The 14,236-nt window shown below is 52.2% G+C and overlaps 2 protein-coding genes across 2 annotated transcripts in view; both read right to left on the bottom strand.

Moving 5' to 3' along the window:
* Window positions 1-263: 263 nt before the first annotated feature.
* ndp (norrin cystine knot growth factor NDP) lies at window positions 264-7,976 on the bottom strand. The gene is made up of 2 exons (XM_053440507.1): window positions 7,770-7,976; window positions 264-488 (listed from the first exon to the last, which is right to left on the bottom strand). Exons 1-2 carry the CDS (start codon window positions 7,974-7,976, stop codon window positions 264-266), a joined length of 432 nt encoding a protein of 143 aa, XP_053296482.1.
* A 206-nt stretch (window positions 7,977-8,182) lies between these two features.
* efhc2 (EF-hand domain (C-terminal) containing 2) overlaps window positions 8,183-14,236 on the bottom strand; it is a 23,264-nt gene continuing 17,210 nt past the window's right edge. The window contains exons 15-17 of the mRNA XM_053439225.1: window positions 11,646-11,723; window positions 11,248-11,419; window positions 8,183-8,286 (exon numbers count right to left, since the gene is read on the bottom strand). Coding sequence (XP_053295200.1) covers window positions 8,183-8,286; window positions 11,248-11,419; window positions 11,646-11,723 — 354 coding nt within the window. The remainder of the gene's footprint in view (window positions 8,287-11,247; window positions 11,420-11,645; window positions 11,724-14,236) is intronic.

Genomic DNA, 14,236 nt, shown 5'->3' with positions numbered 1-14,236 from the left:
ATGCACATAGAGGCGAGGGTATGGATGTTGTGTGTGAGTCCCCGGGGCTGCAGGTCGACGCTGAGGCCCGGTGAGGGTGGTACCATGGATCCAAACTGTCACTCCCAACATCACAACCAGCACGTTGAGCTGCCGTCCTCTGGGAAGACGCTCTGATCCAATAATCAACCAAAACGCTCTGGAAAGCTCTAGATTAACGTCCGAGGCCAAGGAAAAAGCTGGGTGTGTAGAGTCTGGAGGGCGGGGCCGGCGCCGCCCCCGGCTCAGCTGCACTCCTCACAGTTGCAGGCGAGGATGTATCTGTACGTGGCCGTGATGCGAGTCCCTCCGGAGCAGCGCAGCCGCACGGCCTTCAGCTTGGAGGTGTGGGGCCGGCAGCAGGAGCAGGTGCTCTTGAAGGGCTGCTTGAGCACCGAGCTGAAGGAGATCAGGGGGTCGGAGCGGGTGGTGTGGCTGCAGTGGCCCTCGCAGCGCGCCAGCAGCACCATCTGGAACACAGAGAGCACAGAGGTCACAGAGGTCACAGAGGTCACAGAGGTCATTCAGACGGCTTCCTCAGGACCTCGGGGATCGGACCAGGATGAGGAACCAGGTCTGTGGGCACAGCGAGGCCGTGGGAGTCGTGGGTTTGAGTCCCACGGCTTTGGCCTTGCACCTGCAGACTGAGAGACAGCATCAAAACCAGCCCCACATTCCTCCAAGAGCTCACACACACAGACACACACACACAGACACACACAGCAGCCTGATTAGTGTTGGGGCGTCCGGCTGACATTCCTCTGAGGGTCACCACATTCCTGTCACCTCCCTAAACAGACTCCTGTGTCACGTCCTCCTGTCAGCTGCTGTGTGTCGCCACCCGGGTGCCCACTTTGACAAAAGCCTGTCTGGGGCCATGGCAGGGTGGCACGCACACACACACACACACACACACACACACAAACACACTCACACACACACACACACACTCACACACACACACACACACACACACACACACTGACAAACACACACACAGACACACACACACACACACACACCGACAAACACACACACACACACACTGACACACACACTGACACACACACACAGACACAGACATCAGGAGCTTTGTCTCCACTTTAAGTCCATTTGTCTTTGTCCCTGCTCAGGATCAGTCTGTCAAACAGCAACAGCTCCTCTCGTGTGACGCTCCTCCTCTTCACCTCCTGTCTCTCAGCACCTCCCTGCTCCTCCTCTTCACCTCCTGTCTCCCACCACCTCCCTGCTCCTCCTCTTCAGCTACTGTCTCCCACCACCTCCCTGCTCATCCTCTTCACCTCCCGTCTCTCATCACCTCCCTACTCCTCCTCTTCACCTCCTGTCTCTCAGCACCTCCCTACTCCTCCTCTTCACCTCCCGTCTCTCAGCACCTCCCTGCTCCTCGTCTTTACCTACTGTCTCCCACCACCTCCCTACTCCTCCTCTTCACCTACTGTCTCTCAGCACCTCCCTGCTCCTCCTCTTCACCTCCCGTCTCTCAGCACCTCCCTGCTCCTCCTCTTCACCTACTGTCTCTCAGCCCCTCCCTGCTCCTTCTCTTCACCTACTGTCTCCCACCACCTCCCTGCTCCTCCTCTTCACCTCCCGTCTCTCATCACCTCCCTACTCCTCCTCTTCACCTCCTGTCTCCCACCACCTCCCTACTCCTCCTCTTCACCTCCTGTCTCTCAGCACCTCCCTACTCCTCCTCTTCACCTCCCGTCTCTCAGAACCTCCCTGCTCCTCCTCTTCACCTACTGTCTCTCAGCCCCTCCCTGCTCCTTCTCTTCACCTACTGTCTCCCACCACCTCCCTGCTCCTTCTCTTCACCTACTGTCTCCCACCACCTCCCTGCTCCTCCTCTTCACCTCCCGTCTCTCATCACCTCCCTACTCCTCCTCTTCACCTCCTGTCTCCCACCACCTCCCTACTCCTCCTCTTCACCTCCTGTCTCTCAGCACCTCCCTGCTCCTCCTCTTCACCTCCCGTCTCTCATCACCTCCCTACTCCTCCTCTTCACCTCCTGTCTCCCACCACCTCCCTACTCCTCCTCTTCACCTCCCGTCTCTCATCACCTCCCTACTCCTCCTCTTCACCTCCTGTCTCCCACCACCTCCCTACTCCTCCTCTTCACCTACTGTCTCCCACCACCTCCCTGCTCCTCCTCTTCACCTCCTGTCTCTCAGCACCTCCCTACTCCTCCTCTTCACCTCCCGTCTCTCAGCACCTCCCTGCTCCTCCTCTTCACCTACTGTCTCTCAGCCCCTCCCTGCTCCTTCTCTTCACCTACTGTCTCCCACCACCTCCCTGCTCCTCCTCTTCACCTCCCGTCTCTCATCACCTCCCTACTCCTCCTCTTCACCTCCTGTCTCCCACCACCTCCCTACTCCTCCTCTTCACCTCCTGTCTCTCAGCACCTCCCTACTCCTCCTCTTCACCTCCCGTCTCTCAGAACCTCCCTGCTCCTCCTCTTCACCTACTGTCTCTCAGCCCCTCCCTGCTCCTTCTCTTCACCTACTGTCTCCCACCACCTCCCTGCTCCTCCTCTTCACCTCCCGTCTCTCATCACCTCCCTACTCCTCCTCTTCACCTCCTGTCTCCCACCACCTCCCTACTCCTCCTCTTCACCTCCTGTCTCTCAGCACCTCCCTGCTCCTCCTCTTCACCTCCCGTCTCTCATCACCTCCCTACTCCTCCTCTTCACCTCCTGTCTCCCACCACCTCCCTACTCCTCCTCTTCACCTCCCGTCTCTCATCACCTCCCTACTCCTCCTCTTCACCTCCTGTCTCCCACCACCTCCCTACTCCTCCTCTTCACCTACTGTCTCCCACCACCTCCCTGCTCCTCCTCTTCACCTCCCGTCTCTCAGCACCTCCCTACTCCTCCTCTTCACCTCCCGTCTCTCAGAACCTCCCTGCTCCTCCTCTTCAGCTACTATCTCTCAGCACCTCCCTGCTCCTCCTCTTCACCTACTGTCTCTCAGCACCTCCCTGCTCCTCCTCTTCACCTCCCGTCTCTCAGCACCTCCCTGCTCCTCCTCTTCACCTACTGTCTTTCAGCACCTCCCTACTCCTCCTCTTCACCTACTGTCTCTCAGCACCTCCCTGCTCCTCCTCTTCAACTCCCGTCTCTCAGCCCCTCCCTACTCCTCCTCTACAGCTACTGTCTTTCAGCACCTCCCTGCTCCTCCTCTTCACCTACTGTCTCTCAGCACCTCCCTGCTCCTCGTCTTTACCTACTGTCTCCCACCACCTCCCTACTCCTCCTCTTCACATACTGTCTTTCAGCACCTCCCTGCTCCTCCTCTTCACATACTGTCTCTCAGCACCTCCCTGCTCCTCGTCTTTACCTACTGTCTCCCACCACCTCCCTACTCCTCCTCTTCACCTACTGTCTCTCAGCACCTCCCTGCTCCTCCTCTTCACCTACTGTCTCTCAGCACCTCCCTACTCCTCCTCTTCACCTCCCGTCTCTCAGCACCTCCCTGCTCCTCCTCTTCACCTCCCGTCTCTCAGCACCTCCCTGCTCCTCCTCTTCACCTCCCGTCTCTCAGCACCTCCCTGCTCCTCCTCTTCACCTCCTGTCTCTCAGCACCTCCCTGCTCCTCCTCTTCACCTCCCGTCTCTCAGCACCTCCCTACTACTCCTCTTCACCTACTGTCTCTCAGCACCTCCCTGCTCCTCCTCTTCAACTCCCGTCTCTCAGCACCTCCCTGCTCCTCCTCTTCACCTCCTGTCTCTCAGCCCCTCCCTACTCCTCCTCTTCACCTACTGTCTCTCAGCACCTCCCTGCTCCTCCTCTTCACCTCCCATCTCTCAGCACCTCCCTGCTCCTCCTCTTCACCTCCCGTCTCTCAGCACCTCCCTACTCCTCCTCTTCACATACTGTCTTTCAGCACCTCCCTTCTCCTCCTCTTCACCTACTGTCTTTCAGCACCTCCCTGCTCCTCCTCTTTACCTCCCGTCTCTCAGCCCCTCCCTACTCCTCCTCTTCACCTACTGTCTCTCAGCACCTCCCTACTCCTCCTCTTCACATACTGTCTTTCAGCACCTCCCTGCTCCTCCTCTTCACCTACTGTCTTTCAGCACATCCCTGCTCCTCCTCTTCACCTCCCGTCTCTCAGCCCCTCCCTACTCCTCCTCTTCACCTACTGTCTTTCAGCACCTCCCTGCTCCTCCTCTTCACCTCCCGTCTCTCAGCACCTCCCTACTCCTCCTCTTCACCTACTGTCTCTCAGCACCTCCCTACTCCTCCTCTTCACCTCCCGTCTCTCAGCACCTCCCTGCTCCTCCTCTTCACCTCCCGTCTCTCAGCACCTCCCTGCTCCTCCTCTTCACCTCCTGTCTCTCAGCACCTCCCTGCTCCTCCTCTTCACCTCCCGTCTCTCAGCACCTCCCTACTACTCCTCTTCACCTACTGTCTCTCAGCACCTCCCTGCTCCTCCTCTTCAACTCCCGTCTCTCAGCACCTCCCTGCTCCTCCTCTTCACCTCCTGTCTCTCAGCCCCTCCCTACTCCTCCTCTTCACCTACTGTCTCTCAGCACCTCCCTGCTCCTCCTCTTCACCTCCCATCTCTCAGCACCTCCCTGCTCCTCCTCTTCACCTCCCGTCTCTCAGCACCTCCCTACTCCTCCTCTTCACATACTGTCTTTCAGCACCTCCCTTCTCCTCCTCTTCACCTACTGTCTTTCAGCACCTCCCTGCTCCTCCTCTTTACCTCCCGTCTCTCAGCCCCTCCCTACTCCTCCTCTTCACCTACTGTCTCTCAGCACCTCCCTACTCCTCCTCTTCACATACTGTCTTTCAGCACCTCCCTGCTCCTCCTCTTCACCTACTGTCTTTCAGCACATCCCTGCTCCTCCTCTTCACCTCCCGTCTCTCAGCCCCTCCCTACTCCTCCTCTTCACCTACTGTCTTTCAGCACCTCCCTGCTCCTCCTCTTCACCTCCCGTCTCTCAGCACCTCCCTACTCCTCCTCTTCACCTACTGTCTCTCAGCACCTCCCTACTCCTCCTCTTCACCTCCCGTCTCTCAGCACCTCCCTGCTCCTCCTCTTCACCTCCTGTCTCTCAGCACCTCCCTACTCCTCCTCTTCACCTACTGTCTCTCAGCACCTCCCTGCTCCTCCTCTTCACCTCCGGTCTCTCAGCACCTCCCTACTCCTCCTCTTCACCTCCTGTCTCTCAGCACCTCCCTACTCCTCCTCTTCACCTACTGTCTTTCACCACCTCCCTGCTCCTCCTCTTCACCTACTGTCTCTCAGCACCTCCCTGCTCCTCCTCTTCACCTCCCGTCTCTCAGCACCTCCCTGCTCCTCCTCTTCACCTCCCGTCTCTCAGCACCTCCCTACTCCTCCTCTTCACCTCCCGTCTCTCAGCACCTCCCTGCTCCTCCTCTTCACCTCCTGTCTCTCAGCACCTCCCTGCTCCTCCTCTTCACCTCCCGTCTCTCAGCACCTCCCTGCTCCTTTAAATCACAGATAATATGAAACACTTAAAGGTCTCATGTCGTAGAACGTCAGGAGCTTTGTGATGTCACAGATCTACAGTCAGGAAACGATCAGCCAATCAGAAGCGAGGCTCAGAGAGACAGACGTTTGAAATAGTCAAACTTTAAAAAAAACTTGTGATCAAAACTTTCAAAGTTAAACTTAAAGTTAAAAGGCCGACGCTGAATCGTGTGATCTCCTCTGTGAGTCAGGCTCTCGGGCGGCAGTTCCCAGAATGCAACTCAATAACCTCTTTTATTCGATTAAGTGTAAAACAAGCTGAATAAATCCACCAAACTCTGAATACATCACCAGATTTATGACTTTTCTCCTTTTACAACCACAGAAAGACAAACTGTTTCCACGAGGAGGTTCCACGTCCACCTGCTTTGTGCATTTTCAAATCCTGCTTTCACAAAAACTGAATTTTCTCAATATTCCAAATTGTATTTTTATGTCTGGTTGTTAATGAGGAGGAAAACTAGATTTATTAATAAGATTAATAAGGAAATAGAATCAGAAGAAGAAAGTCATGCAGGAAAGACATGAAGAGACGGAACCTTCTCCAAACAGGAAGTTCATATTTCTCTCCTGGTTTCTCGATGTTTTACTCTTTGTGGTTTGACTTCTGCACCCGATGGAAACTCAAGCTCTGGTTTCTGCCTCTAGATTCAAACAGAGGGATCGATTTCCTCCAGATGAATGTAAACGTTACTAACTCTGTTAAAGGGACAGAAAACACTGACGCTCCTCAAACGCCTCATCAGGAGTTTGAACAAATCCTCTCATCAGATCTCTGCATCTCAAACCAAGTGTTTGAGACGGGGGCTGAACAGAGGAGCTGCAGCCACGGACAATGTAAACATTTCACATTTATTAAAGATATCAACCTGAATATGAGCAGAACTTCACATCACAGATTCTCAGCGGATGGAAACTCACTTAAGGCCTCAGACAAGTAAACTCTGAACTTTGTGTGTAAAACCAGTTTGTGTGTCCTTGTAAATTCGAATTTACTGTGGGAGAGAAAAGCTTCCAGAACCCCACTCTATACCTGGGCTGCAGATGAGCAACACACACACGCACACACACACGACACACAGAGACACACACACACACACACACACACACACACACACAGACACACACAGACACACACACTGAGGTGTAGAGCAGGCTTCCTGTCAGTCTCCGTGCAGTGTAATAGAAACTCAGTTCCTGCTGTGAGTGAGCTCAACCCTGCCTCGCCTGAGTGGAGTTGTGGTTTGGCCTCGTGCTCAGAGACACAACGTTAACACAATCCAATGAGCTGATCACACGCTGGAGGAACAACGGCTCAGTCAGAGAAGTGAAAACCTCGTTCCGCCTGTTTGCTGCTATCAGAGGATCATCAGTGTCTCTACATGAACAGCAGGAGGTCAGGACTCATCAGGAGGAGAACGTCTGCAGGAGTTTCAATCCTCAGAGTTTTCAGAATAAAATGGGTCTGTCAGCTTTTGTGTGTGTGCGTCGGGCGTTGATGTGGCAGCGGGGTTGTGTTCTCTCTGTGTGTGTCCGCAGCCCCCAGTGTGAGTCTGAGCCTTCAGACAGGACGAGCACCACGCCTCCTCATCATCAGCGCTCTGTCTTCATCCCTCTCTCCTCCCTGTGGCCCCTGGCAGAGAGCAGGCCGCCGGGGGGGGGGGGGGGGGGAGTCCACCTCGGCCAAAACCCAGTCCCAGCTGAGGAGCAGAATGTGTCTGCAGCATGGCCCCCGTCCAGATACACACACACACACACACACACACACGGTCCCTCAGAAACCCAGCATGACTCGTCTAAATGACGGAGTGATGGAGATAGAGTGAGAGAAAGAGAGAGACCGAGGCTTCGAGGGGGGGGGGGGGGGGGGGGGGAATCTGAGGTTCAGTTTGGAAGAAAAACTTTTTCTCTCGTACTTAGGAAAAATTATTTCAGTCATCAGCACTGGATGTGTTACTGTAAACAACTTGTTAACACGTATGACTAAATACACTAAAGCAGATGGTTTACAAGGTGTGTGTGTGTGTATGTGTGTGTGTGTGTGTGTGTGAGCTTGTACAGATATCTTTGTGTCTTTGTGTTGAGGTTTTACACTTGGTTTCAGGATCAGAGTTTTATATTTAGGTTTGAGGTTTAGTAATGATGGTGGAGGTTAGTGTAGAAGTACAAACGTGTGTGTGTCAGTGTGTGTGTGTGTGTGTGTTTGTCAGTGTGTGTGTGTGTGTGTTCTGATCTCACCTTGGAGTTGCACTTATAAATGGGATGTGTAATGGTCTCCACAAAGTGGTGCCTCATGCAGCGCTCCGGGTCCGAGTCCCCCAGGTGCGGGTGTCCATTCTCACTGGGCTTCTTGCTGCTGGCCGTCTGCACCAGGCCCAGCAGGGGGCAGCACATCAGGACGAGCAGCAGCCCAGAAGGGGGCCCCGCTGAGATGGAGGGCTTCATGATGGGGCCACCCCGAGGCTCCGGATCCTCACGGGATGTCCTGCACGTTGTCTCGTCTCACAGCGAGTCCTGCTCTTCAGGGTCTGAGCGAGGGGGGGTGTCTCTGTGTTCCTCTGGTTCCTCTGGTTCCTCTGGTTCCTCTGTGTTCCTGGTTCCTCTGGTTCCTCTGTGTTCCTGGTTCCTCTGGTTCCTCTGGTTCCTCGCTGCTAGCACAGCGGAGGTTCAAGGTCAGCGGGCTGCAGGGAGAGAAGCGGGAGGAGGGTGGACTGGTCGGGCCGCTCCATCCCCCGCCGTCTGGATCCACCACAGTCTGAGGGAAGAGGACAGACAGGGACAGAGGGGGACAGACAGGGACAGAGGAGGACAGAGGAGGACAGAGGGGGACAGAGGGGGACAGACGGGGACTTCTGTTAGCGCTGCAGAAACGATCCCACGGAGACGTTCAGAGGACGAAGCTCCAGACAAACTCTCAGAGACGCTTCAGCCAAGTTCAGTGATTAACTGTTTGATGAGTGTGTGTGTGTGTGTGTGTGTGTGTGTGTGTGTGTGTGTGTGTGTGTGTGTCTGTGTGTGTGTGTGTCTCCAGACCTGGCTGCCTACTTTGTCTCCTTAGTTCCGCGGCTTCCCTTGTAAACCCACACACTGCACACACACATGTAAACGCACAAGTCCTGGTGCTTTTATTACAGAAGGAGAAACCTAACCCATGCACAAACAGCCTGCAGCTCTCCCCCCCCCCCCCCCCCCACCAACCACGTTTTCATTAAAACAAATCGCTCTCCCAACAAGCCCCCCCCCCCCCCCCCCCCCCCCCCCTCTGCAGATTCCTACTCGTTCTTGTGTGTGTTTCTTTTCCAGCTCCAGAGTTTTATCGTCCTCTTGATAATCGTGTCGGTGTTGAGGGAGCTCGGTGCTAACAGGGAGTGTGTGTGAGTTAGAGAGAGGAGTGTGTGTGAGTTAGAGAGAGGAGTGTGTGTGAGTTAGAGAGAGGAGTGTGTGTGAGTTAGAGAGAGGAGTGTGTGTGAGTTAGAGAGAGGAGTGTGTGTGAGTTAGAGAGAGGAGTGTGTACATGAGGTCAGGAAGCGTGAGGATGGAAGTCTGTGGCTCAAGTTCTCTTCTTTTAAATCTTATGATTAATAATCTGTATAGAAATATGTGGACTCTCTGTATATACTTGTTGAAAAGTTAGTTGTAGTGGATGAATTCACAAGTTACTTACTTGTCAACTCTCTAAGTTCATAAAGTAGATTTGTGCTTGTTACGGTGAAACTATGGATTATAATAAATATAAACCATTTGTGTAGCCTGAGTAGAGTTTTGTTTTATATAATCATATAAACACCCTCTCCTCTTAAATAGTTTATAATATTTGTCGAGTTTTAAGATGAAAATGTTTTGTCTCATATTGTCTTAAAAGATAAAACCCTCAGGCAGCATGTAAACACTTTATTATTATCAACTGGACTCTGTATTAAGACCAGACGACAGCAGCTTCTGCATCAGTTCAGTTTATTCTGACTGTTAAAGCTCGTGTGTTATTCTGAATAAATATTTGAATTGTGCCTTTAAATTCAGAAGGTTTTATAAGAACTTTTATGATGCAACACAACTCACTGTTACTCTGCAGTTAAATCTTTATTCCAGCGAAGTCGTATTTGCTCGTGTTTCCTATAAAACGCAGTAACAGATTTCCACTGGGACACCAGCGTGTGCACGTGAAGCCTGTGCACGTGAAGCCTGTGCACGTGAAGCCTGTGCACATGAAGCCTGTGCACGTGAAGTGACCTCGTGCTCCGGTGGCCGTGGATTCACCGTCTGGCTCAGTTAACTCAGAGGAAATTAGCAGGTATTCTATCAAATCTCCCACTTAACATGAATCTCTTCTTCTGCTTTTTCCCTCTTTTGATTTAGAATCTCAGAATCCGTCCGGTTCTCATGGAGCCTGTGCGCCCCCCCCCCCCCCCCCGGTCCAGGCCTGTGTTTTTCTTTCTGAGGGGAATCATTTAACCTTAACATTCCTCCTGAGAGAAATAGAAGTATCATTTGGCCTGTTAAAATAAATACTCCCCAAGATGTTTGGTTGGCCCGTGGAACATGTGCTGCAGGGTTTACACAGCGGCCGGGCCTCGTAGAGCCAGCACCCATCAGCACCTCCAGTCCTGCCAGTGGGACCCGGCCCACAGCGACCACTGGTCTCCCAGTCTCGGCTGCTGGTTTCAGCCTGGTGAGGGCTGTCGGGTCCTGTCTCAGATCCACATGAGGTGTCCCACACAAAACAAAATGAAGCAGCTCCAGAGGAGACAAGGATCAAGCTGCTGCTGGGCCCCTGTCGACCCCCCCCCCCCCCCCCCCCCCCGCCCAGCTACCAGGTTCCTGTTACACGTGGGTCGTTCACCCGATTACACACTTCAGCTTCAATGGTCATCCAGAGGACTGTGATGGATGGAAACTACCTGAACCGTGTTTACACTGTTCAACCTGTGATTCTCCACTTTATTCTGAAACATGAACCATGGAGCACATTTCAAACTGAAACAAGATTTATCTTTATCTACCGAGGATCAGGAATGCAAACCTGAATCTGCTTCCATGTATTTCTATAGCCAGGTTAGATGATGGTTCACTCCGGAGCTGAGGCCCGGTTCTGACTGGACTCGGCAGCCCCCCCGCCCCCGGCTCCACTGAGTTCCTCTGGTTTCACGGATCACTGGCCCTGCTCTCATGGCGTCACTTTCCTCCGCAGCTGGAAAAGCTCTAAACTCCGTCCTGTACCTGAAACTCTCCCACAGACTCACGAGGAGCCTGGACTCCACACGTATGATCCACTCAGAGGGAAATAAATCTGATATAATACATTAGTGCTGCAATTTACCACTTTCTTTAATAATCCAAGAACCAAAGCCGAGCCTTGCAATGAGGAGCAGAAGATGTAACAGTAGTAATGGACTCTAGTGCCTCGTAACCCTGTGTTAGAATTTCAATTCAGATCAAACATAACACTACAAGTGTTTTTATGACCATAATTTAAAATCCACATCTTCTTTTGCTACTGTGAAGTAAAGAAAACATAAATAATGAGAATGTTGTTCAAACCTCTTAAGTTTAATCAAACTATAAATATGTCAGAGGTTGTTTCCTGGATTCACTCAAATTTAATCAAAGGTTCTTTCTTGGCTCATGTTCCCACAGAGTTTAGTGGAAATGAGTTGAGTGGTTTCTGTGTAAACCAGCTGACAAACCAGCTAACTAACCAGTCAGCCAGTTCACCAACCAGCCTCCTCAGCTGTGGCTGCAGCAGGACCAGGGGACATCCCTCTGTCCCAGGGGACATCCCTCTGTCCCAGGGGACAACGCGTCCTGATCAGAGTCTCTGGTGGTGACTCACTCTGGAGCTTTGGAAGCCGGTGATTCACGCCGACCGGCAGCTGCCTCAGACGACCGGGCTTTCAGGATAATAGAGAGAGAGAGTATCTGAGTGGGTGAGTCCATTGTTGCACCGTGAGCGAGCAAACTGAGTGTGTGTGTCTGTGTGTGTCTGTGTGTGTGATGATGTCTCGTCTGTACCGATGGTCGAAGCAGACATAAACCAGGTCAGGAGGCTCTGGCCAGTGTAAAGGTCAGAGTGGCCTCTTCTCTCCCAGTTCACCCACACCGGCCCTGGACTCAGACCAGAGCATCTAAAACAAGTCGTCCTGAGAAGTGGTTCAACCGGATCTCTGCAGGGACGTCTGGACAAAGAGCCAGACCCTGGACCGGTGGAGCAGGATTCAATGAGATTAAACCTAAGATGTATTTTCACAGTTGTTAATCATCTGCGTGTGTTCAGCAGATGATGAGGACGATGGATTTAAAACTCAAATACCTTCACAAATGTTTCCAGCCGCCAGCAGCTTCTCGATCCCTCACGCTGACTGAGACGAGGAGACGTCACGTTAACGACATCGGCCCCAGACACGTTTTAATGTTTCCAGCTCACGCGCGTTAAAACCAGAATCTTGTAAAAGTCTTTTAAATGAGCACTCGACGGCTGCAAAGGTGCTGGGAGAGCTGAGGCTGCACCACCCAGACCGGGGGGGGGGGGGGGAACAAGGGCAAGAATTAAATACATAACTCAAAAGTCAAGCAGGAAGAAAACCTTCTGTCTCCTGTACCACGAGCGTTCAGGTTCCTGGGGGCCAACATCTAAACGACCATAATCACCTTGATGGCCCCTTCTCTGCTCGGCCTTGTTTGGCCACCCTGTGGTTACGCCCCTGTCCATCAGTCACACTATCTGAAAGGAGACGATCGGGGGGGTGGACATGGAGGGGACATAGTATTAATAATAAGGTGATGAGTTTCAGTTGCAGCCACAGTTGCTTCTTTCTAACAGAACCCTGTCGGCTGTGGAGCTTCATACTCAACTGAGATGTTTCTCATTAGCTAGCGTTTGATAGCGTCCACGAGGGGTTGTTGTTCTTCGGTCCCTGGCACGTTGAAGTGCCCTTGGGCAAGGCACCGAGCCCTTAATTACCTCTGATGCCTTCTGGAGTGAGAATATGAATATGTGAATGTAACTCGTAGTGTAAAGACTATTCAAATTAATGTCGGCAGTAGAAACCAGGTTCTACTGCCGACATTAAACTGGTTAGCTGCTCATGCTAATGATCGCATCTGAAGTCCGAGCAAATAAAAACACTTTTACTGCTGTGGTCTGTTTGCAAAAACAACTTAAAATAAAACGGAGTAGAGGTTGTTTCAAGGTTGTGTCTCAACCCATCGACCCAGTCAGGCAGTCACATGACTCTGTTTGTGCGTTGGCTCCGATTCTTCTGAAACAGATTCTACCTTAAATAATTTGGCACAACAACCAGAGAAATGAAAAGCGTTCTCTTCTCCTCGATATCTCACCGATGTGGAATTCCCAGAACACAGAGAATAATTATAAAACCACAGGAGGAGGAGGAGGAGGAGGAGGAGGAGGAGGAGGAGGAGGCCCATGGGTCGATGTAGTACATGTAACTATACTCCTAATTAAATGTGGAGCCGTATCGGTACATCTGTATTTACTGCTCATTAAAAGACAGATCGTATGTCGTAGAGCAAATCAAATCACGGACATTCCGCTCTAAGTTTCGGTCGATAGAGCTTCAGCCGCCACGGGGCAGGTTGTTGGAGAACGGCCCCGAATCGGCAACAACAAAAACACCGTCTGGGTTCAGGATATCTGTATCCTGGAACCCCCCCCCCCCCCCCCCATGCATACCACAGTCTCCCTGGTTTGAAGCTTTAGGACTTTGGGAGTTATGAGATGATGATTCCAAGCTTAGGGGGCTTGGTCGATTAATAATAAAAACTAGAGCGTCACTCAGACCTCGGCCGGGGCCCAACAACACCAGAAGTTCTTACAGGAGAAATGAAGAAGAACAAAGGAGGAGGTCTTATTACGTGAATCCTGGATCCACCATCCACACTGAGAGTAACAGAGATCTTCTCACGCTCAAAACCTGTTGACGATTAAACAGATTTAAATATCTCTCATCTCTACTGATCTCAGATTTACGTTGGTGCTAGTTACAGGTTTTTAGATCTAAATATACCTGATCGAGATCCAGGAGCGATTCTGGATCCGTCCCTTCATCCAGACACAGGCCACAGAGTGATGGGTGTCCTCCTGGCTCGTGTCTCTTCCTTTCAACAAGTTACATGAAAGGTTAGATACCTTCTGCATGATCCTGCTGGAAGTCAGCCAGAAGGTCACTCAGCAGAGAACCAGCCTCCACCAACAGTCCCCTCGTGACACCAGGGTTCAACTGGTCGTCTGAATGATTCCAGATCCATGAGTTGTGAGGAACCAATGAAAATACTGAAGAACTCTTAAAAGTCCTGTTTGTTTCCTGGATGTGTTCAGTAGTTTATATGAAATCCTGCTGAGACACACGTGTTTAATGAAGACGTGATTCCCAGCATGTGATCGAGGCCCCGCCCCCGACGCTCGCTCTGCTTCACCACTGAGACCAAAGATCTGAGGTGAAGACCAGAAGTCTTCAGGAGACAGAAGTGAAGCTGAAGACGGGTTTGACTCTGGGGACCATATGTTGTGTGGGACAGAATTTCTCAGTCCACATGTCCACGTGTATAAATATCCCCTCACATGTGGGTTTCTGTTCTCACACATGCAAACCAGCACACGTATGTAGATACAGGGTGTGTGTGTGTGGGGGGGGGGGGGGGGGGGGGGGGCTGTGTGGAACAATGTGCTGCTGCTCTTGGGACCTGGA

This window comes from Pleuronectes platessa, chromosome 14 (assembly GCF_947347685.1).
Source record: "Pleuronectes platessa chromosome 14, fPlePla1.1, whole genome shotgun sequence".
Classification (NCBI taxonomy): domain Eukaryota; kingdom Metazoa; phylum Chordata; class Actinopteri; order Pleuronectiformes; family Pleuronectidae; genus Pleuronectes; species Pleuronectes platessa.
This window is presented reverse-complemented; position numbering and strand designations above follow the sequence as displayed.